This window comes from Staurois parvus, unplaced genomic scaffold, assembly GCF_062004578.1.
Source record: "Staurois parvus isolate SC_StPar_1 unplaced genomic scaffold, SC_StPar_1.0 ptg000422l, whole genome shotgun sequence".
NCBI classification, from domain to species: domain Eukaryota; kingdom Metazoa; phylum Chordata; class Amphibia; order Anura; family Ranidae; genus Staurois; species Staurois parvus.
In genome coordinates, this window is record NW_028318218.1 from 6,306,973 (window position 1) to 6,331,206 (window position 24,234).

Below are 24,234 nucleotides of genomic sequence, written 5' to 3' on the forward strand. Positions count from 1 at the left end.
TCTTTCTGGCTCCTTTGATTTCTCAATTGAAGGATGTTGGGTGGGAGGATGCCAGGTCCAGACTGAGCGAAATTCACTCTGTGAACGGCCAGTTTATGGAAATCAAATTCTGCCCAGAACCATCTTTGCACAAATTGCATCAGTTTGTGGCTCCATTCCTTACTCATGTGTCCACGTGTGTTTTTATTTTTTTTTTTTGAAGATAACATGAAGATAACACGAGTCTGCGGAATACCTATTAGGTTCACTTCACAAGGCAGCAGGATAAGAATCCTAATTGTCAAAAAAGGGGAGCTTTGTTGGTGTTGTGCCATTACTGATCACACAGTGAAATATTTAAAGCCTTATTTTCAAAAGCTAATTCTCAGTATATTAAAGAATATGTAAACCCAACATTTCATATTCCTGATATGTGACTACTGTACCATGTACTTGTATGAAAAGTATCCTGCTCTCTCTATATTGCTTCCTTTGTGTGAAATCCCTGGTGTTCCTGCAAGTCCTTCTGCTTTCCTATTAAAAACTGGCCACACTAGACAGGAGAACACACCGTAGTCAGTTCTCTACCTGTGCTGGGATTTCAGTGTGCTCTCCTCTAATGATCAGACTGGTCCTGGCTTGCCTCCCCCCCCCCGCATAGCCTTTCACTAGGAAGGTGAGTGTATTGCTGTTTCTCCTCCCCCAGCTCTTATGGAGCTGAGAACAGAGGGAATGTGATCACAAAAGGGGAAAAAGGGTATTTATAATGTTTTTATATCTATACACAAATGTTTTGCCTTTTATTTCTATTTTAAACTGAACAGGTTGTTTTACAGGGTGAGGGTTTACAATCACTTTAATAGTAGTCAGACACCTTCAGAGGTGGCCATGTTTGTATATTTGTTGAATCATTCATTATGTACAATTTTAGTATACATAAAAAAGACAGAGTTGATGGGGTGTGAAATAGCATATATTATATATCATACCGGTTCCTAAACAAGGCCATATATACTGCTTCTGGCTGTTCTGGAATACTGCTGATGCAGGCGGCTGCTTCCCAGCTGATTCAATTCCATAAATCTCATAAGCACAAGAACACAGCATGCAAGGGTAATATGATATCTGCTCAGTTCACTACATGGCTGCCCTCACTGAGTCTAGATGACAGGTACCAGCAATACATCCCAACAGAACAATGACCTTAGCAGCTAAATTATATTAGGAACATGACAGAGTGATTATAGAATGGCTCAAGTCTTATCTTTTCTTCTAAGCCTATATTTTTCATATTTTGTTTGAAATGGTAAAATACTTACACTTATACTTCCAATTTTCCAAGGAAGGGATAAGGAACTGTTTTTACGTAGGAGAAACAGCCCACTAAACCCCTAGTCACACTGCCATGATTTCAGAAGAAAAATACAGATAGTTATTAATATTTATTCATTTATTGCAATTTACACTGAACTTTACATTTACAGTATATTGTACATTCAGTATGTAATAAACAAATTATACTTATTCATGCAATTACAGAGGCAGAATTTATTTCTCTTTTAACCTCTTTCACCGTGATACATAAATATGCAGCAGCAAGGTGGGTAGCTCTTAATGCCCAGCCTTCGCACAAGCTTTCAAGCTTGCTCACTTCTTGCTCCCAGCACATTGACTGAGCTGTCACTGACAGCTCCAGGCTTCTGCTTGTTATTGGGAGCCAGCAGGATGGGCTGATGATCAAATGACCGTTATGGAAGCCAGTTACACAGATCATGTGATTAAGAAGCTGTCTGTGCCGACTGCTGTGAACGCACATTTAAAATGCTTCTGGGAGGCGGCAGCAAATGGTTATTCACTTTAGTGATGTTTGCAAATGCAAATAGACATTTCATTTGATGTATTTTAGGGACATCCCTGCTTTTCTTCTCTACTAGTATTTCAAAATTACCAGCCATGTATAGTACTGTGTAGACTTGAAGTTAAAGGGTCAGTTTACACTCACCAGCCACTTTATTAGGTCCATCCTTGCTAGTGCCAAGAAAATATCCCCAACACCATTACACCACCACCAACCTGAACCATTGATACAAGGCAGGATGGATCCATGCTTTCATGTTGTTTGCGCCAAATTCTGACACTACCATCTGAATGTCACAGCTGAAATTGAAACTCGTCAGATCAGGCAACGTTTTTCCAAAGCAAGGCATTTTTGTCCACACAAGTGATGCTCACTGGATATTTTCTCTTTTTCTCTGTAAACCCTAGGGATGGTTGTGCGTGAAAATCCCAGCAGATCAGCCCGTCTGGCACCTACAACCATGCCATGTTCAAAATCACTTAAATACCTTTTCTTCTTTATTCTGATGCTCGGTTTGAACTTCAGCAAGTCGTCTTCACCCCAACTAGATGCCTAAATATATTCAGTTGCTGCCATGTGATTGGCTGATTAGCAATTTGTGTTACTAAACAATTGAACAGATGTACCTAATAAAGTGGCCGGTGATTGTATATGGACGCTACATTAACAACCAGTCTATCTCAGAATAGTTCATTTAAGAACCATATATAATATAGACAATGTAACTATCTAGGTAATAAAAATTTATTTTTTTTAACATTATTTATTATAAAAATAAAAGAGGGCAAAAATAACAGTGTGATATCTGACACTGTTTTTGATAAACTAATGCCCGTACACATGGTCAGAAAACCTGATGACAAAAATTGCTTTTGGAGGAATCGTACAATAATCTGATCATTAGTGCACAGCTTTCAACAGCTGATCATGACAGTTCATGCAACAATATCCGAAGGAACAAGCACAAAAAAGTTCCTCTGACAAAAGCAGTGTGAACGATTTTCATTTAATCAGTAAAGTATTAATTTGAAAAAAAATCGAGAAACCAAGACCACACATGCTCAGAAAGAAAACATTACAATACAATACAAACATTTCACCACTTCTGAAGTTGTATTCTGTTGTATAAGAATTTTCGTAACTTTAGTAACCTCTTCATTTTCAATATGAGACTAGCATGCAACAAAAACTGAACTGAGTCATCTGATTATCTGATGTGTGTACTAGGCATAACAGATCAATATCTGGTTGGATGGATGTAGTAGCAATTCTTAAGGTATCCTCAGATAATTTGGTTCTAATTTTGCCTTTTGTGTGCTTCATCCTTGAATATAGGTGCTGCTGAAAACTGCTGAAATTAATAAGGCGTAATTGTGAAGAGTGGGTGTATTTTCTTTGGGAAGATACAACTTACAAAGTTCCAGTAACGAGAGAAATTGGAAAAGTTCCCAAACAAAAAAAATCTACATTTTTAAGTTCACGATTTAGTGTTGGGCCGCATTCATAGCCATCTTGGCCCACATGTGGCCCCTGATAAAATAAACAAGCACCTGCAATGCCAGTACTAGTTACCCACACTCTGTAAGAACTCACTACAATATTTTACAATGTTGGACTTGAGCTTAAAAGATCAGTTTATTTATATGTTAGAAGACAGCCTGAGCCTGCCAACATGCCATAAGAGACATAATGGACTACAAAATTGTTACGGGAGACTGTTAAAAACAGTTTACATCTTACAGGTGATAAAAAAAATATAGCAGGGGTGAGCAACTTTTTCCACATTCGGTGTTAGGAGAGCGTTCTGTAAACCCCAGATCAGCCCCAATTCCTGCACCATCACACCTCAGATCAGCCTCAGTTATTGCATGATCTCACTTCAGATCTGCCCCAGTTCCTGTGCCTTCACACCTTGGATTAACCCCAATTCTTGCACCAACAGACATTAGATCAGCCCCAGTTTGTTCAACTTAACATCGTATATCAACCTAAATTCCTGCTTCTTCAAACCTTAGATCAACTACAGTTTCCGCACCTTCACACCTCAGATCAGCTGAATTCCTGGGCCATAAGACCTCAGATCTGTTCCAATTCCTGATCATACCCAATTCCTGTACCTTCAGACCTCAGATCACCAAAATTCCTGTACCGTCAGACCTAAGATCAACAGAATACCTGCACCTTCAGATCTCAGATCAGACAAATTTCTGCACCTTAGGACCTCAGTTAAGCCAAAATTCCTGAACCATCAGAAATATAAGGGTTTCACATTTATACATGCTGCAGCTAGTGGTTCCACTAGGATAAGGAAAAGGATGGGTGGGCTGGCTTCTTCATATAAAGACATCCACAGCCATGGGCAGCCCTATGCTGGTCCTGGGAAAAGGACCAGCAATTGCACATTGCAAGACGGGCCTTTCTGAAACATCATGGAGGTACATGGGCAGAGGGACAGGCTGGGCTTTGTAATTTACAGTCTAATGAGGTATCAGTTACAGTCTATGGCAGTCACCATATATACAGGGCACACTGAAGCATCCACCCTGACTAGCCAGTTTGAGTCTGAGCACATACCATGTGAATATCTTCCAAGTGCTTCTGAAAATAGCATTGCTTGCTTACCATTGCATGCATGCCTAGGTTGACTATCCCTGAAAATTTTCAACACCTGTGATGCTAATATTAATTATCCACAATCTGCCAGCAATCAGTACAATATTTACACTTGGTGGTTGATTTACTAAAGGAGTAGAGGATGTTCACTTTGCAAAGGCAGCGCTCACTGAGCTTACTAAATAAGGTGAAATTGTGTTCAGTCACCCAATCCTATCCCAGAAAATATCCTTTTTAATTTCCTGCACCCATGACAATTCTTACACAACTTCATCCTTTTTTACTGCTACACTTTGTGAACAGCCGGCTTTTTTAATAGTAAATTATCCCCTTTACTTATTATAACAGCTTATCTGTAACATTTTGATCCATATGTAAAATGTATTTTGCTCTCTTTTTACAGAAAATGTTTTATAGGTTATGACATCTATAGCATTTTAAAATGTCTCGTATACACTATCTTGTTCCTTTCCCTTTATCTTCCTATCCTGTAATGGAGAATCCCCAGGGAACATATCATCTACCATTGCCAATTCAAAAGATACTTGTTGAAGAGGTCATAGATACAGCTTGACCGGAACATTGATTATTTATTTGAAAATCACAATAAGTGCTTCTTGACCATGAACAAGTTTAGTTAGAAGCAGAATGCCACGTTTTGGTGTTATCAGACTGGTTCATTAATTGGCTAGTTCATATATTCACTTACCATTTGACCTCAGAGCTATAGGAAGTATTGGGAGCATTGTACTATATAACATGATAAAGAAATTGGTGAAATTGGAGTAGAAACAAAAATACTCTCCTACTAGAACAAACCGTATACCTAAAGTGATACTAAACACACACTGTTTAATTTACATTATCCATTATCTTTCTGTAAATGGATGATGGCACTCAAATGATTTTCATTAAAAAAGAAATCTAAGTACCTTTTTCCTAATCAATATACTGCTGTCACATGACCCAGAACTTTCCCAGCCTGTATACAGGAAATATATAAACAGGAGGAGCTCCTAGTCTTCTGTTGTTGGTCACATGTTCAAAATCAATTTTAAAAAAACAGCGTTTGCGATGCAGAGTAAAAAAATAATAAAAATATATATAAACTATTTTAAATTGTCATATAAATACACATTTGAAATCAAATATTTGTTATTTTTGGCAATAACATGGTGTGGGTGGATTTCAGCCAGTCACAAACTGTGTCATACCCCTCCAGCCTGTGTCTTAGAATAACAGGGAGGTGAAGCTTTCATCAATCAATATAAAAATTCCCACCTCCATTGTGTTTAGCTGGTTAGTGGGCATGGAGGAGGAGGGAGGGAGTGGGCTGTTATTTACCATTGTGTATATGCCCACATGTGTGACTCTATAGTCACATGGGCTGCTCAAATGTAAAAGGAAGGAAATGCTCAAGATAGAAAATACACTGAAAGCTAAGCATGTGCACTAGCTGCCAACACTGCTCTGCAACATCCCTAGCTGCATTGGAGACATGCACAGAAAGGGGAGACAGGGAACAGCAGGATCAACCAGGTGTTTTGCAGAATACAGAAAACAAATCCCATATAGAATTAGTGAGTATGAACAGCATTTAAGACAGCATTTTTCCACAGTTTTTATGATGTGGGTTTAATGACACTTTAAGGTTTTCGTCAGGATGTACAGAAAGAACTGTACATGAGATAGACGTAAGATTGATGGATAGACAGGTAGACAGATCACAGATGGATGGAGAGATTACAAGGAGATTTGAGATACATAGAAGAGGGTGGATGGACATGTGTATAGATATATGATTGATTTATAGATAGATACAGTATATAGAGATAGATAGATAGATAGATAGATAGATAGATAGATAGATAGATAGATAGATAGATAGATATATAGATAGATAGATAGATAGATAGATAGATAGATAGATAGATAGATAGTTTCTATGGATGGGCAGTCACAGGTTACAGGGGGAGAGTAGATAGATAGATAGATAGATAGATAGATAGATAGATAGATATGGATAGACTGAAAGAACTTCATATGTATTTCATATAGTGATATGAGGTGTCCCTCCGTGGGATTGTGTGTTAGTCTTTGATATGCCATCTGCACAGAAAAATGTTTCTTTGAAATTGCTTGCACATATAGAGCATTCCTGACATCAAGTAAACCAACTGTCTATGTTTTCTTGCAGTATACATCTGCACTGACTTATGATGGTGTTCTTGTAATGGCTGAAGCTTTTCGTAATTTAAGAAGACAAAAAATTGATCTTTCAAGAAGAGGAAATGCAGGAGACTGTCTTGCTAATCCTGCTGCTCCATGGGGTCAGGGGATTGATATGGAAAGAACATTAAAGCAGGTACTTCTAAGTGTTCTTTGTCATCTACAGGGTTTGGGTTATTAAAAGCTAATCCTGACTTTGTACAAATGTTTTTTGTTACAGGTTCGAATACAGGGTCTAACTGGAAATGTACAGTTTGACCATTATGGCCGAAGGGTCAACTACACAATGGATGTTTTGGAGCTAAAAAGTACAGGCCTCAGGAAGGTAGGTATATCTTTACTCAATGAATACAGTTTATAAACTCATAATCCAAAACAGAAAAACTGTTTTTGCCTGTGCTTGCCCTTTAATAATTCTTAATGCCAATTTTGGCTTGTTTGCCTCTTTGATTATTAATGTTCTTGTTGTGTATTTTTGGCCTGTGTCATTGTCAGGGCTTTTTTTTCTCAGAAAATATGTGCAAGAACTCAACCATGACCCACCAAACCCCCCTACCTACACACACATAAACTCTCCAAACCCCATCAAATAATGGGTGTGGTCAAATGTTACTAAGAGTGGGAGGGCACATGGGAGTGTGTACTACAAAGGTAATCTTTGTTATAGGCCACCCAGTGTTAATGAGGAGGTGGAGACTCAGCTCCTTGCACGGATCGAAATGGCTACAAGGACTGGGACAGTGATAATAATGGGGGACTTTAACTACCTGGAAATTGACTGGAATAATGGTACTGCAGGAACAATTAAAGGGAAAAAATGTATAAACCTACTAAGGACAATTTTATGGTACAGTTCATGGAGGCCCCAACTAGGAATGATACTCTTCTGGACCTGGTAATCTGAAACCATGCAGAGCTTATTACTAATGCCCATGTAAAAGAACATCTGGGTAGCAGTGACCATAACATTTATCATTTATCATTTATTGTTAGCTGTAAACAACAAGCACACACAGGCAAAATAAAACCGCTTAACTTTAAGAGAGCTTATTTTCCAAGGCTGAGAGCTGCTCTCCAAGACTTAGACTGGGAGGGAATATTGGCATCAATGAACACAACACAGAAATGGGAGTTCTTCAAAAAGACTGTATGTGAACACACTGCAAAATATATTCACATGGACAAAAAGTTTAAAAGGCTAAAAATCAAACCTCTGTGGCTTACGGCCAAAGTTAATAAAGCTATAGATAATCAGAAAAGAGCTTTTATTAAATATAAAAATAAAGGAACGCTATCATAATTTAAACATTACAAAGAATATAACAGAATATGTAAAAAAGAAATAAAGGCCGCAAAAATTGAAAACGAACGACAGATTGCAAAAGATAGCAGGACAAACCCCAAAACAATCTTCAAATATATTAATAGTAAAAAGGTCCGGTCCGAGCATGTAGGCCCTTTAAAAAATAATCTAGAGTGGGTGACTGGGGACAAAGAGAAGGCAAATGTATTACCTAGTAGTACCTTCATCAGCTCTGTATACAAAGGAGCATGGGGGAGCTCTTGTCCATAATGGGCATGGTATTGACACAGCTCCAGATGATCCACATGGGCTCACAATTGATATGATTCAAAAATATTTAGACAGAATAAAGGTGTATAAAGCACCTGGACTGGATGGCATACACCCACGGGTCCTGAAAGAATTGAGCTCTGTCATTTCAAAGCCATTGTTTCTAATTTTTAGGGACTCTTTTTAATGACTGGCATAGTACCACTTGATTGACATAATGACAATGTGGTGCCTATACTTAAAAAGGAGTCAAAATCTTTACCAAGTAATTATAGACCTGTTAGTTTATCTTCTATAGTTGGGAAGATACTGGAGAATTTAATAAAAGACCACATAGATGAGTTCTTGCTGGAAAAAAATATTTTAAGCAACAGTTAGTATGGATTAATGAAAGACAGAAGTTGTCAAACAAATCTGATTTCTTTTTATGAGGAGGTGAGCAAAACCTTGGACAGAGGGGTGGCAGTGGACGTGGTATACTTTTGCAAAAGCATTTGACACAGTTCCCTACACATGTCTAATATGTAAAGTACAGTCTACGGGCTTGGAAAAATCCATATGTTAATGGATAGAAAACTGGCTAAAAGATCGTATTCATAGAGTAGTGGTTAATGATTCATACTCTGAATGGTCTAGGGTTGTCAGTGGTGTACCCCAAGTTTCAGTGTTGGGACCCTTACTTTTTAATATATTTATAAACGGTATATGGTCTGGGATTAGACATACGGATTCAGTCTTTGCAGATGACACCAAGCTGTGCAGTGGAATAATGTCCTTATAGGATGTCTCCAACTTACAAGCCGACCTCAATGCACTGTTTAATTGGGCAACTAGTACCTCTCTGCACACTGTAGATGGCTCCACCTCTCTCACTTGCAGTGAGATTATCCAGTGGTGGGCACCTGTATCTCTCTTGTCCCTGTCCTGCACTCTGTGGAAGCCACTCAGAAGATCAGATCTGTGGGAGCCATTGGGAGACGAGATGTCACTTGTAAACGCAGCAGCTGGACTTCTGTATTTACAAGTGATAGTGGTGAGCAGGGAGCAGAGGACCTGAGCCATAGGTGGTGGAACTGAGTTCCACCAAGTTCCAGCTAAAAAAAAGTCTTGGTCATTGTCATATAATTGGATTCACATTGAACAGTCATAACCTATAAATAGGCTTACCTTTTAAGCCCATGTACACTATATTGCCAAAAGTATTGGGACGCCTGCCTTTACATGCACATGAACTTTAATGGCGTCCCAGTCTTAGTCTGCAGGGTTCAATATTGAGTTGGCCCACCCTTTGCAGCTATAACAGCTTCAACTCTTCTGGGAAGGCAAGTTTCAGGAGTGTATGGGAATATTTGACCATTCTTCCATAAGCACATTTGTGAGATCAGGCACTGATGTCGGATGAGAAGGCCTGGCTCACTGGAAGTAAGGGGCCAAGCCCAACACCTGAAAAACAACCCCACACCATAATCCCCCCTGCACCAAACTTTACACTTGGCACAATGCAGTCAGGGAAGTACCGTTCTCCTGGCAACTGACAAGTCCAGACACGTCTATCGGATTGCCAGACAGAGATGCGTGATTCATCACTCCAGAGAACACGTCTTCACTGCTCTAGAGTCCAGTGGCGACTTGCTTTACACCATTGCATCTGACTCCATTGCACTTGGTGATGTTGGCTGCTCAGCCATGGAAACCCAGTCCATGAAGCTCTCTACATACTGTTGTTGTGCTAATCTGAAGGCCACACAAAGTTTGGAGGTCTTTAGCTATTGACTCTGCAGACAGTTGGTGACTTCTGTGCACTGTGCACTTCAGTATGCGCTGACCCCTCTCTGTCATTTTATGTGGCCTACCACTTCGTGGCTGAGTTGCTGTTGTTCCCAGTTGCTTCCACCTTGTTAAAACACCACTAACAGTTGACCGTGGAATATTTAGTAGCAAGTAAATTTCATGGATGGACTTATTGCACGAGTGACAACCTATCACAGTACCACGCTTGAATTCACTGAGCTCCTCTCCTCAGAGTGACCCATTCTTTCACAAATGTTTGTAGAAGCAGTCTGCATGCCTAGGTGCTTGATTTTATACAGCTGTGACCATGGAGGTGATTGGAACACCTGAATCCAATTATTTGGAGGGGTGTCCCAAAACTTTTAGCAATATAGTGTATGTATTACATATTGTGGCCACTGCTGATTCAGTGTAGGATCAGCAGCTAATTGCAGATTTCAGGACTGAGAAGCCTTCTCTCAGAAACTCAATCTTTTCTGTCTATAGCAAGAGAGAACTATAGATTTTTCATTGTAGTCTATGACTTCATTCACGTCACCTGTAGTGCGTGGTAATATGTAGCAAGCGCATGCATTACCGTAATGCATGGTAACAGCTTATTCGTGGTACTGCATTTTGGTACGAATCATTCTACACTCAGGAGAAAAATCTTCCCACAGTAGAATAGCTTTGGATCCCTTTATTTTCTGAATTTGGACTGGGGAGTAGATGCAGAGGAACCTGGTTAGGACCAGGTTCCTGGAAGCGTCAGAGTTGATGAGGACTGTCAGCTCACCTATTTAGAAAATAAAGAGAACACAGCTATTTTACTGTGAGCAGACTTACTCCTTACATGCATTGGGTAGTGACAGGGTCTCTTTAAAAAAAATCAGGTACTAGTTGTAGGTGGGTGGTTGTGTGGGTGGGTAGGTAGATGTCCCTCCAATTGGTTGTGCCCAGTGGTGGATGCTGGCAGCAAACCCTCTTAGGGTTTGGGTTGTTACTTCTCTGATACAGTGAAGGAAATAAGTATTTGATCCCCTGCTGATTTTGAATGTTTGCCCACTCACAAAGAAATGATCAGTCTAAAAATTGAATGGTAGGTGTATTGTAACAGTGAGAGACAGAATAGCAACAAAAAATTCAAAAGAAATGCATGTCTAACAAATTATGCATTTCTTTTGAATTTTTTGTCCTCACTTTATGTCCTCAAGGTTGTTTCCATGCATAGACTTGGAATGATAGGAAAGAAGGCGCTACCAATGTCCAAAGAATGCAAGTTTGATGGTAGATTAAGAGGTGTTTATTGAGAATAGCAACAAGTACACCAAGCCAACGTGTTTCAGGAGAAAGGACTCTCCATTCTTCAGGGCTTTTGCTGCATGCTAATAATGGGAAAGATTCCCGCGCTGATTAAATATTTGCCAGGTTTTGGAGGAAAAACTGACAGAGTGACAGCTGAAGTTCCAGGAGCAGCAGATCAGACCAGACACAGAGAGATAGAAAATAGTTTTTAGATACATTGCATCGTTGTTTCAATTTATGTGCCCAGGTTTCATATTTAAAGTATGTTTAATGCCAAAAATGTTTGTAAGAAATGGGTAAAAATTACTGCCAGTTTTTTTTGCCTTCAGTGCCTTCTGGAGAGACTTACCCTCATTTCCTTTTCAGTATGCACAGCCAGAAGTGAAAGAAAATTTCTCCAAAGTGAGTGTAATGCCTGCTTATATGCAGTAGTTGTCACTAGAACAAGTATCCACATTGCAAGGGTTCTCCTGTATTCTTGTTCTGGTGACTGATGGTAAGGAAATCACACAGCAAGGGAGAGCTGCTGGAGTGATTTACTGCCGGCCGTGGTAGGGGGCAGTGTGGTGCACAATTCAGATGGCTCCTGTTTGTTTTTGTTTTGTACAAACTTTATTTGAGTGTACAAAACATACACTTCATTCTTGGAAATGTACAACATTGAAAGTAAACAGCAGAGGAGAAGCTGCAAAGTATACAGAGATTCCAGGGAAACAGTCAGGCAGCAATAACAACATGAAAGGGGATGTAAGCTTTTATTAGATTGTCAGTAATAACTATTGTCCATATCACTGTTACTAGTTCGTCTATGATCTCAGCTGTCTCCTTCTGAACCTTTAATGTCAGACAAAACATTTAAGTGGATCTAAACACTATAGATTTGTTACCTTAACCACATGCCTTCCAGAGGATTTACCCCCTCTTCCTGACCAGGCCAATTTTTGCGTTATGGCACTGAGTTAGTTTAACTGACAATTGCGCGGTCATGCAATGCTGCACCCAAAAAAAATTTACGTCCTTTTTTTTCCAGGAATAGAGCTTTGGTTTGGTGGTATTTGATTGCCTGTACATTTTTTTATTTTTTGCGCTATAAAAAAAAAAAGACCGACAATTTTGAGAAAAAAACAATATTTTTGACTTTTTGCAATTAAACACGTCCAGTAAAAAAATTTAAAAAATCTAATTTCGTCATATATTTAGGCCAAAATGTATTCTGCTCCATGTCTTTGCTAAAAAAAAATCCCAATACATGTAAATTAATTGGTTTACGTGAAAGTTATAGCGTTTATAAATGGCGGTATATATACTGATATTTTGTTTTCTATTTTTTTATTTTTACTAGTAATTGTGGCGATCAGCGACTACGGGACTGTGGCGGGCATTCTGACATTGGGGGGAACTGACTTGGTGTCACTGATATCCCCAGTGACACCAATACAGTAATCAGTGCTAAAAAAAAGCACTGACAGTGTACTAATGGCACCAGGTAGGAAGGGGTTAACATGTGGGGCGATCAATGGGTTAACCGTGTGCTGTTTTAGTGTGCTGTGCTAGTGCTTTCCACTGTAAGCACCTTCTTTGCATGGCTCTGCTATGCAGAGCCATCCAAAGCAGTGTCTAGGAGCTGATAGGGGAGAGATCTGTATTGTTTACATACAGTTCTCTCCCTCCGTCGGTAATGCTCCGCGATCACCGGGTGCTGGCGAGTAATCACGGGACCCAGTGATTGACACCCAAGGCCGCAAATAGCAGCGTAGGTAGGGTATGCGCTCCCTACCCGGAAATGCAAAATCATGTATATATACGTGATTTTTTTGCACTCGTACCGCACTTTAGCAGTATTACTGCTATACAGCGGACTGGAAGCGGTTAGAGAGATTGTCCACAAATATTAAAAGTGCCTAAGATTTAACTTTTTGCATGCATTTCTCCTGAAAAATATCAATGCACTGACTGATCCTAGGCTCTCCTGTGCCTTGAGCCACATAGTTAGACCCATCTCCTTGCTGCCATTCACTTCCAAGCTCCTTGAGCGCTTAGTCTACAATCGCCTAAGCGCTCACCTCACTGACAACAACCTCCTCGATCCACTACAGTCTGGCTTCTGTCCCCTACACTCCACCGAAACCGCCCTACTCAAAATCACTAACGACCTGCTAACCGCCAAAGCTAATGGCCACTACTCAGTCCTCTAACTCCTTGAGCTCTCCGCGGCCTTCAACACAGTTGACCACCCCCTTCTCCTTGATAAACTACACTCACTCGGCATCAGAGACTCCGCTCTCTCCTGGCTCTCCTCCTATCTCTCCCAACACTCTTTCAGCATTACCTATAACGCTGCCACCTGCCCCTCTCTGTTGGGGTCCCCCAAGGCTCGGACCTCGGGCCCTTTCTCCTCTCCATCTACACCTCCTTCCTTGGCAAACTGATACACTCCCACGGCTTCAACTATCACATCTACGCCAATGACACGCAAATTTACCTCTCCACCCCTGAACTCACCCCTTCAGTCTGCACCCGTATCACCCACCTGCCGAACAACATATCAGACTGGATGTCGCTCCACTTCCTCAAACTGAACCTTTTCAAAACTGAGCTCCTAATTTTCCCCCCAGCCCGCGCCCCCCCCCCTCTCCATCACGACAACAACGCCACCATCAGTCCCACCCTGCAAGCCACAGTCCTAGGTGTCACTCTAGATTCAAACCTGTCCTTCCAACCCCATGTCCAATCGTTAGCAAGCTCATGCAGACTCCACCTCCGCAACATCTCCAAAATACGTACGTTCCTAACCCCAGACACTGCTAAACAACTCGTTCACTCCCTTATTATCTCACGTCTGGACTACTGCAACTCCCTCCTCACCGGCCTACCTCATCACAGACTATTCCTGCGTCAGTCTATCCTGAACTCAGCGGCCAGACTCATCCACCTTACCAACCGCTCCTCTTCTGCCACCCCCCTCTGTCATTCCCTCCATTGGCTACCGATTGCCCAACGCATCAAATTCAAGCTACTAACACTGACATACAAAGCCATTCATAACGCTGCCCCAAACTACCTCACCGACCTGTTACCCAAATACCACCCAACCCGTACTCTTCGCTCCTCACAAGACCTCCTACTTTCTAGCTCCCTGGTCTCCACCTCCCACGCCCGCTTCAGGACTTCTCCAGGATATCCCCCATCCTCTGGAACTCACTACCCCAATCCATCAGACTGTCACCTTCCCTCCTCACCTTTAGGAGCACCCTGAAAACCCATCTCTTCAGGGAAGCCTACCCCGCCCTCACCTAACTGCCGATCTCCTCCACTCCTCCTACCACTCCATCCCCTCACAGCCACTTCCTCCTGTACCACTACCCCCTCCCTCCTAGATTGTAAGCTCCAAAGAGCAGGGCCCTTGAACCCCTCGTGTATTGTTTTGTTGCTGTATTGTCTCATGTTCTGTCCCCCACTATAATGTACAGCGATGAGCAAACCTTTTTGGCGCTATATAAATACTGTATAATAATAATAATAATAATAATAATAATAATAGTTGCATATCTTTAGGGCAAGAATATCTGTCTCTGACTTCTAATCTTATGAGGTTTGTGATGTTAACACTTCTCATCATTCTCTGCTGGAGTAAAACCTGTATGATCAACATATTCTGACAGATTTTCATTAATGCTTCACTCCACACATATACAAGACACAAAATTAACGCAGCACTATATTCATTTATACTCATTAAATTTATTTTTTTAATTCAGTTAGTGTAAGTACCCTTGATTAACTTCATGATGTCAGCCTCTTGCGGACCTCTATACAGCAGTTCTTAAATTGGGAGAAGTGTCAAGACTGGGAACCAGTCAGGTGTGCTGCATTCAAATGTACTGACAAGGAACATGTGGATAGGGGGAGAGAGCAGGGTGATGACTTTATTAGTGTTTTCCTTTACTGTCAAGTCAGCATCCTGGGGGGAAACTATGTAAATCTCAGGACTGGATGGACAGAAACACATATCCTTTGGCATGCAAAACAGCTGCCATGTATGTTTTTCACCTGTGTATTTAACTGTTTGCCTTGAATTTAGCGCTAGGCCCCATTAACATTAGTGCACCATTTTTTGCCACATTTGTGTCGTAATGGCATAGGGAAGTCCATTCACTTAAGGAGGCTTTGCTACACAGAACAAATGTGCCAAATTAATTCAAGTACCTTTTTTGGCACTGAGTCAAGCACATTTTGCATTCTGCGTTTTGTTGCGTTTTCTGCACATTTTGTCATGCAAGGTAACACGAGACTGCTGCCCGCATTTGGGGTGTCATTAAGAAATAATGGCACCGCAAGCGCATTGTGCGATTTTACACATTGTGCGTTTACAACACGCTTCTGTTCGTGTTTTGGGAATGCCTAGATCTTAAAGTGATTATAAACCCATACATATACAGTGCCTTGAAAAAGTATTCATACCCCTTGAAATTTTCCACATTTTATCATGTTACAACCAAAAATATAAATGTATTTTATTGGGATTTTATGTGATAGACCAACACAAAGTGGCACATAATTGTAAAGTGGAAGGAAAATAATAAATGGTTTTCAAAATTTTTTACAAATAAATATCTGAAAAGTGTGGCGTGCATTTGTATTCAGACAAAAGTCAATACTTTGTAGAACCACCTTTCGCTGCAATTACAGCTGCAACTGTTTTTGGTAAAATACATTTACGTTTCTGGTTGTAACATGACAAAATGTTAAAAATTTCAAGGGGTATAAATACTTACATAAGTGATACATACTTACATAAGTTGTACCTGTTCATCTGAATCTTCTCTATAGCTGATCAAAGTCCAGAATTTATACAGCTTGTCTGAACTTTCAGAAATCAGGGGGTAGAGAGCTCAAGTTTCACCCTGCAAAGCTCAGTGAGAGCTGATTGGATGGAAGGGATATGCCCCACACAGGAACAAAGCTGAGGCTGTCAATCACAGGCTGTGTGCTAGAGGTCCCTCCCCTGTCATCTTTTTCTTCTTGGTGTCAGGAAAACTTGTTAGAAGTGACCCATGCAGATAGCAGAGTAATGAGGCAGCAGTCAGAAATGACACTTAGTGCTTTTATTTCAGACAAGTACACACTATGGAGGAATATGCTTTGTTCATATTTCATGTCTGAGGTTTACTCAGACCACTTTAATGTTCCGTTTTATCCAATCCCATTAAGTAAACAGTACAATGGTCCTGTTTTTGGTCTATGGGAACTTAAGCGGGAAAGTGTGTCTGGGAGCTAAGCATGTTTCCGTGTTACCATGGGTTGTTTGTTTATGATAAATATATGAGAAACAAATGCAATTTTTGTACAACGTAAATATTATATTTCACATTTTGTTTTATTTTTCTAATTTGGATAACAGTAGTTCTATAGATCACAGCATACTCACGTGTAGCATCTAAGAGGTTAATTGTAGAGCAAATCCAGTTTTACTCGGAATCTGCAAGAATTCTTCCCCCTCTTTAATTTACTTATAGCATGCCCCTAGCTATGTGTTGTTGTATTCAATCCTCATCAGTGAGTCAATGGAGGAAGGACATGGGAGGGGTGATGGAGCGTGCCTGAATGTGTCACTGTCAATACTTTTATATGCATTGACAGTTGTGGCCAAGAGAGCAGGGAGTCATGGTGAAATTGCATTGATGCTGCTTCTGCAGTGGGGGCTGGGGATGGCTACAGCAGGACGTGACTCAAAGATGGCAGTTCACAATTAAGCAAAATAAGTCCTTCATCCAGTTACATCAGACTATAACCAAGCACATTATAATCTGCATTATGTTTAGATACATGATTCAGAAGTAATTATTGTAGTGCACTTTTATCTCCTATTACAATCATCAATCACAAGTAATTTCAACTGTGCAAATTCACCCACTAAAATAATGCATAAAGAGTGGTCAGCTTTCAGTTAAAAATAAATAAATAAATAGCCAATAGATCCAGTGATGTACGCAGATAACATATGCAAATGTTGCCTTTTTCTGTAAATGTCAATGGTTTACTTTGCATCCCAAGTTTGTCCTTAAAGTGATGGGCAGCTTTACTGACCTTTCAGTTCAAGAGATTAGAGGGTGGGGCCAAGCTTGACTTTTACAGAACAAGTTGAGATTTGCATACAACCTCAGTCGCCTGCATTACTGGCACTGTGTCACTGATTGTTCGGGCATGCAATTTTCACCAGGGTTACCTTTGCTTTTGTGGTTTTTTGTTTTTTTTTTATCATGTACTCAATTTAAATTTGCCTGGCTATGCTTCCAACATTGCTATGATTTCAAGCAGGCTTTTTAGTCTGGGGTGGGACCTTAAAATAATTTTCAGATCCCAAGGAACCCCTGATAAAATTATTATATCTGCAGCTTATAATACATTAATGTGATAAATAAGTTGTAGATTATCAAAGTGAAAAAGGTCCCCTTAGACTGGTGGTTAGTGGAGAGAACGTCCCTTACATTGGTCGTCATTAGGAAATGGCTCCCTTACATTGGGGATCAGTGGGAAGAAGTCCCCTTACATTGGGGATCAGTGGGAAGAAGTCCCCTTACATTGGGGGTCAGTGCAAAGAAGTCCCCTTACACTGGGAGTCAGTAGGAAGAAGTCCCTTTACATTGATGATTGTTGGGAAGAAGTCCCATTTCATTCAGGTCAGTTCGTAGAATGCCCCGTACATTGGTGGTCAGTAGTTATCTTTTTAAAGATAACCCAGAACTATGTAGGCAATATCAGACCTGAGGTAAAAAAAGGCAGTGGAACACTTACAACCTCTGGAGAATTCACAGGGTTCCACTGGACCCTGATTACAAAAAATGGGTTTAATGTAATATATAAATGTAGGGGTTTTCCTGTAAATAAATATTGATTCCTTTCACTTTCTTTCGCATTTCTGGGACAGGAAGCTATGGAAAATATCTGCAACAAGGCATACACAACAGAAATACACTGACGGGATGAAACCTGTCCATACTCTATCCAAAACTAAATAAAGTTTTGCCAATGGATACATTTACAACAAATACAATTCCTACCTCGGGGTTTCCAACAAACCAATTTTGTCACTTTTATTAACACCCTCCCAACCAGACCTCATCAGCTCTCGCTACCTTTAATTTTCAACTTCGTCCTCCACTATATCCACCCACTAGCTTGCTTACTGCCCAGGAAATTGCAAATCATTTTAAAAACGAGTGAAGCAATTTATGATAGGTCCAGATATCACTACTGTCCAGATATCTTTCTACCTAACATGCCATGTCTACCATCACATTCAGTACTTTCCTCTTTTGACCTTTTACTATGGAGGAGGTCTCTTGCAACTACTACAGCCACCTCCTCCCTCTGGCCTATGCTCTCTAACTCATATCTCACCCTCTGTACTGCCACATTCCCCTCCTCTCTAATGCCTCTCCTCCAAAGCATGCGGTGGCCACCACATGCCTACAAAGCCATTGCTGGACCACGCCAACCTGAACAATTTAACACCAATCTCCTTGCTCCAATTTATCTCACCTAGTCAATTTACCACATCTAGTCTACAGCCTTCTTAGCCACCACTTTACTTACAGGATCCTTCTTACATTCTGGCTTTCACCTGAATTATTCCACAGAAACTGTCCTTCTAAAACTCACTCATGACTTACTAACTGGTAAAACCAATAGCCATTACTCCATGCTCATTCTGTTGGACCATTCTGCTGTCTTTTATACAGTGGATCACCCGCTTCTCCTAAAAAAAACCCTCCCTTGGCCTACAAGCCTTTCTGTTCTTTTCTGGTTCTCCTCCTACCCTTCAAACTGTTCCTTCAATGTCACCTAAATCTCCTCTTCTTCACTCTCTCTTTATATCTTATATCCTCCTTTAGTCACTTGATAACCTCCCATGGCTTCCAATACAACCTTTATGCTGATGACTCCCATATCTATCTTTCTACTCCTCACCTGACCCCTTCAGTCTCCTTTCGAATTACTGACTTACTAACTGAAATATCAGTATGAATGTCTGAGCTCATATTCCCTCCTCCCCGTGCCCTCAACCCCAACTTTTCTATTAAGATCAAGTATACAGCTAATCAGTGCCTCCCCTCATGTTAGAGTGCTAGGTGTAATTCTGGACTCTGACCTGTCCTTTCAGTTCCAAATCCAATCACTGTCCAACTGTTACAAACTTCAACTCCATAATACGCTCTTTCTTAACCAATGAAACCACCAAGTTGACTATTGCAATTACCTCCTTATTGGCCTACCTCTACACAGGCTATACCCCCTTCAGTCTATCATGAATGTTGCTGTCAGACTCATCTAGCCTACCTGTCAAATGACAAGTCACACCAGTGTGAACCAGGGCTAAAAGCACACTTATACTCTAAAACAAATCCAGCAAGAATAAATAATCAGAGCCATCCTTTCTGTGCTAGACATGCTCTCACCATTTAGCCAGCCGTAGACAGTTCAACTCTAGGCAGGTTCAGCAGGGACCCGCTGAGATTCGAACCATGTATGGGCAGGCTGATTATACTCAAGTTGATTAATCAACTTTGGTACAACCTGCCTGTCAGATTTGTCATGCTATAGCCACTAGCAATGATCCCTGTGTGTTCTCCCGGCAGCGAGGAGGGGGGAACATAATAGCTCGGAGGGAGGGATTCCCCCATCAGCACTGACTGTAGTTGCAGAAAAGAAAATTGCTCCGTCAGTGGCCAGCTTTAGCATTGCTACATACAGCTCCATTGCCACATAGTCAAAATATTGGTACTGCTGGATAAGAGGAAACCCACATGGAGTGCTTTTGGCCTCCAGTAGGCTCAAGCTCTGTCACAAAGGGGGCAGTGAGTATTTCAAAAGGCCTGAATGTAATAACAATACCAGGGGTTGATTTACTAAAAGCAAATAGACTGTGCACTTTGCAAGTGCAGGTGCTCCAGAGCTTAGTAAATGAGGTAAATCTTCACTTTAAAAAGAATACGCAATCACATGCAAGGAAAATGTAAAAAAAGCAGCATTTTTTATTGTACATGATTGGATGATGGAAGTAGAGCTTCCCTTCATTTACTAAGCTCTGACGCAACTGCACTTGCACAGTCTATTTGCCTTTAGTAAACTAGCCCTCTGATGTTGTTGTTAACCTCCCTGACGGTATTCCTGAGTGTAGCTCGGGGTAAAGTTTCAGTACCACAAGCGGTAACCCCGAGCTATACTCGGGCTTACCATGCGGCTCTGCTCCAGGATCTGTTCTTCTCTTACCTTGTCCTGTGCTCCGGCGATATCCCTTCTGTCCCCGGCAATGTAATCCGGCGGATGCCAGCATCTGTCATCTGGGTTCCGTTCCCTGCGAGCGTCTGGACGTATGGGGGACGGAACTGGCGGGAAATTTGAAAATGACAAAAAGTGACATTCACTAAAATCACATAGTATAACATTACTGTATCAAACCATTTCACATACATTTTGTCCCGAGTGCTTTGTCCTGTGCCCTGCCTGCATTTTTACTGTTCTTTCTGCCTGGAAACTGAGAAACGTCCATGGCGTCCAAAAAGCGTCCGTTTAGGTCAAAAGCGGTTTTAGACCAGCTAGAGAACAGCGATAGTAAATTAGAACCACTTGCAGAATTGAGTGATAATGATTCGTGGGGGAAATTCGTCATCAGACACTGAAAACGATTTTGCGACTTTGCTCAGTGATGTGCAAACTTGGCGCTATATTTCAAATTTCAGTGTTTTTGGTTTGATTATATTATTGAATTAAATTTATTATTATATTATTATTTTTTATGATTATTTATTAAATTATAATTTATGATTTCGTGTTTCAAATTTTATCATACCCGGGATGTTTACTAGACTCTTGTTCGGAGAGATTTCAGTGAGTTATTCCTAAAAATTACAGGCCTACAATAAAAAAAATACATATTTCCATGCAAAAAAATGTACCGCTTTGAGCACAGAAATATGGACATAATCAGACCGCTAGCGAGGTTAATTACCAGCACCATTTTAGGGTGATGGTGAGAATTAGGGGGAGAGTAAACCTGAGCATAGGATTCGGCTCTAGAGGAGTGAGGAGTGGTTTGGAAAATGGGGTTTTAAAAAGATACACAAATACCTTATATATACTGTACATACAGTATACATTACTTTCTCTGAAATTCCTGCCTGAATGTTGTGGCTGTGTATAGGAAGCCTGGCCTGGATTAATATAATGCTGCTTTTTTATTATTCAGAAAAGAAAAGGTAGAAAGGGCAGCTCAGTGAGGTTGCAGAACTGAGGAGCAATGATGTCTTGCCAAGTACAATAACCAATATTTTATTACATTTAATGAAAGTTGAAAGTTCTGCTTTCTACATGTTGCTAAACTTTGCACATTGTTCATGCATAACACAAGTTTAGACTTTATATTTCACTTGTTGCATGCTTGTTTCAGGAAAGTGACTTAGCAAGTTTTGGAGCCAGAGATGGCTTAATCAGACATCTAGCGTGATTAAATAGGAGTTGACACTGACAGCCCTAGTAGTTGCCATTTAGTGGTTGTATAGTATGCATATGAGCATTGCAGTACATCCTTGCATAATCCTTATGCTGTCCTTGCTCCTGGCTTGCTCTGTTTAGACCATCAATTGAAGGGCATTTATATAATTATGCTTATGAGTACAGTTAAGCTGTAAAGTACATGTTTTGCAAACACTTACTCCTTGCATTCAAACCATTAATACTTCTTGCACAATAAATGATGCCACATACATAATTCAGTGACTCATATACTGTGTGACCAAGACCTCCATGGTGATAACTAAGGATGGAGGAATGGAGTCTTTGTCTTGGATGTCTTTATTTAAACAAGCTTCTGAAATGCAACTTTCAGACAAGGATTGGCTGTGGGCAATGTTTTATGCATTCCTTTCTTCTGGGCATTAACATCTTCAAGCACTAAAAGAATGCGGCAAGTCTTTTCCTGACCTTGTCCGCCTGACATTTTTAGGTCATTTTCTACATTAAGATAACCTTGAGAGCATGGGCTGAGGATAGTTATTGAAAATAAAAATGTTGTACAGATAAAAGCAAAAGAAAAAGCTGAGAAAATAGCAGTTCAGCATTTAACCAACATTTATAAATCTGTAATGGCACAGTTTATAAAGTAACAGAGCAGAGCTGTTACTAAGCTGCACACACGGGTGCGAAAAGGTGTATTCAGTGAAGATTATTATTATTATTATTATACAGTATTTATAAAGCACAAACAGTTCGCTCAGCGCTGTACATTACAAAGGGGGACAGAACATGCGACAGTACAGTAACAATACAATGCGATACACGAGGGGTTCGAGGGCCCTGCTCTTTCGAGCTTACAATCTAGGATATGATTTTCTAATGGCAAATAAACTGTTCGGTTTGTAAGGGTATTTTCCCCAGAGCTCAGTGAAGGAGGTGAGGCTCTATTGATTTTCATCATCCCAAACTGGGCAAGCAAAAATTCATTTTTTTTGTATTCTCCTTGCATGTGATTGGGTATTCTTTGAAAATGCAATTACAATATATCCATTAAGCTCTGGGGAAAATGACCGTGTGAACAGCTTATTTGTCTATAGTAAATTAATCCCAACGCAATCTCTTCACTCCCTATACATTGCCTTGACCAGAGTTGATGGATGACTTGAGGCTGGGGCTAGTCCAGGATGTTGTGAGAATGAAGTAGGCCGAATGCTGCCGCCCATTAGACTAAGGGCTCATGTACACGGGGCATTTGGAAAACTCTTCTGAACGATGGAAACTGCTGGAAAACGTAGGTTAAAAAACATCAGTTTAGCCGCATTTGCATACCGCGGTTATGCGCACTTATGCTTGTTTAGAAGCTTTTTAAAATATAACCTCAGGAGACCTTCCCAAATGCCCAGAATGCATTGAAAAATAGTAAAAAATTAACTATTTCAGAGATTTTGAGAAAAATAGTAAAAAATTTACTATTTCAGAGATTTTGAGAGAAATAGAGAGAGCAGAAGTAGAGAGAGCAGTATGTGTTGAGATGACCTGTCTTTTCTGGTTGTATTCACTATGGATCCCATCATGAGCATAATGCGGAACGTTCTACCAATTTTTTCCTTCATGCGAAACCTGGAGCGGACTGCGCTGGTGTACTGGGTCCATTTGAATACATTGAAAACGCTTTGCATGCATTTCTGATGATGAAAAAAGGCTCTGGACAGCATCTGGACATGGAACAGTTAAAAAACGCTTCTAAATGCAAATGCTTATAAACGCGGTTAACTGTGTTTACAAGCATTTACACACGTTTGCAAGCATTTGGTGTTTGAAACACCGGTAAAATCTACTCCTGAACGCAAGTTTGGTGCGTAAAAAAAAAACGACTGTAAACTCAACTGCCTGTAAACTACTGGAAACAACTATGTGTACATGGACACATAAGAAAACATTAGGGAGAGTTCGGGGGCTGCTGAAAAAAAAAATGCTGAACAGCTCCTCAACGTCAGTGTAGGAGCTGCAGTGTACATGAGCCCTAAGGGCATCTAGTGGAAGGGAAAAAAAGTTGTGCTAGTGAAACCTATGGAGTAAAGGTTAAGATCGCAGGAAAAGCTGGTTTTGCTATATCTGTTTGGCTTGTAATTTTTGCCTGGTGCTCTGATTAAAGTGTAACTAAAGGCAACGTTTTATAGTTTTGGGTAGGGTGGAGAGGGATTAGAACACCCGTTGCCTCTCTTCTGTGTCCCTGCTGGGAAGATATACTCACACTGGAAAGTGAGGGAAGATAAAAAAAAATTTGAATTGTCAACCTAGCAGTCAGGAATGGAAGGGGATTCTTCAAATGGGGATGCTTTTTCCAATAACAGTACAAACAACCACCCCAACCTCTAACTGGCCTTTGCAG

The 24,234-nt window shown here is 40.5% G+C and overlaps 1 protein-coding gene across 10 annotated transcripts in view; it reads left to right on the plus strand.

The window, feature by feature from the left end:
- The window catches only part of GRIA4 (glutamate ionotropic receptor AMPA type subunit 4), a 440,006-nt gene that overhangs the window by 331,542 nt on the left and 84,230 nt on the right, over positions 1–24,234 (plus strand). For all 10 annotated transcript variants that reach the window (XR_016314183.1, XR_016314182.1, XM_089687287.1 and 7 more), the window contains exons 7-8: positions 6,648–6,815; positions 6,900–7,004. Coding sequence is in view for 8 of the 10 variants with exons in the window: in XM_089687287.1 (XP_089543413.1) it covers positions 6,648–6,815; positions 6,900–7,004 (273 nt within the window). In the remaining 2 variants the exon portion in view is untranslated. The remainder of the gene's footprint in view (positions 1–6,647; positions 6,816–6,899; positions 7,005–24,234) is intronic.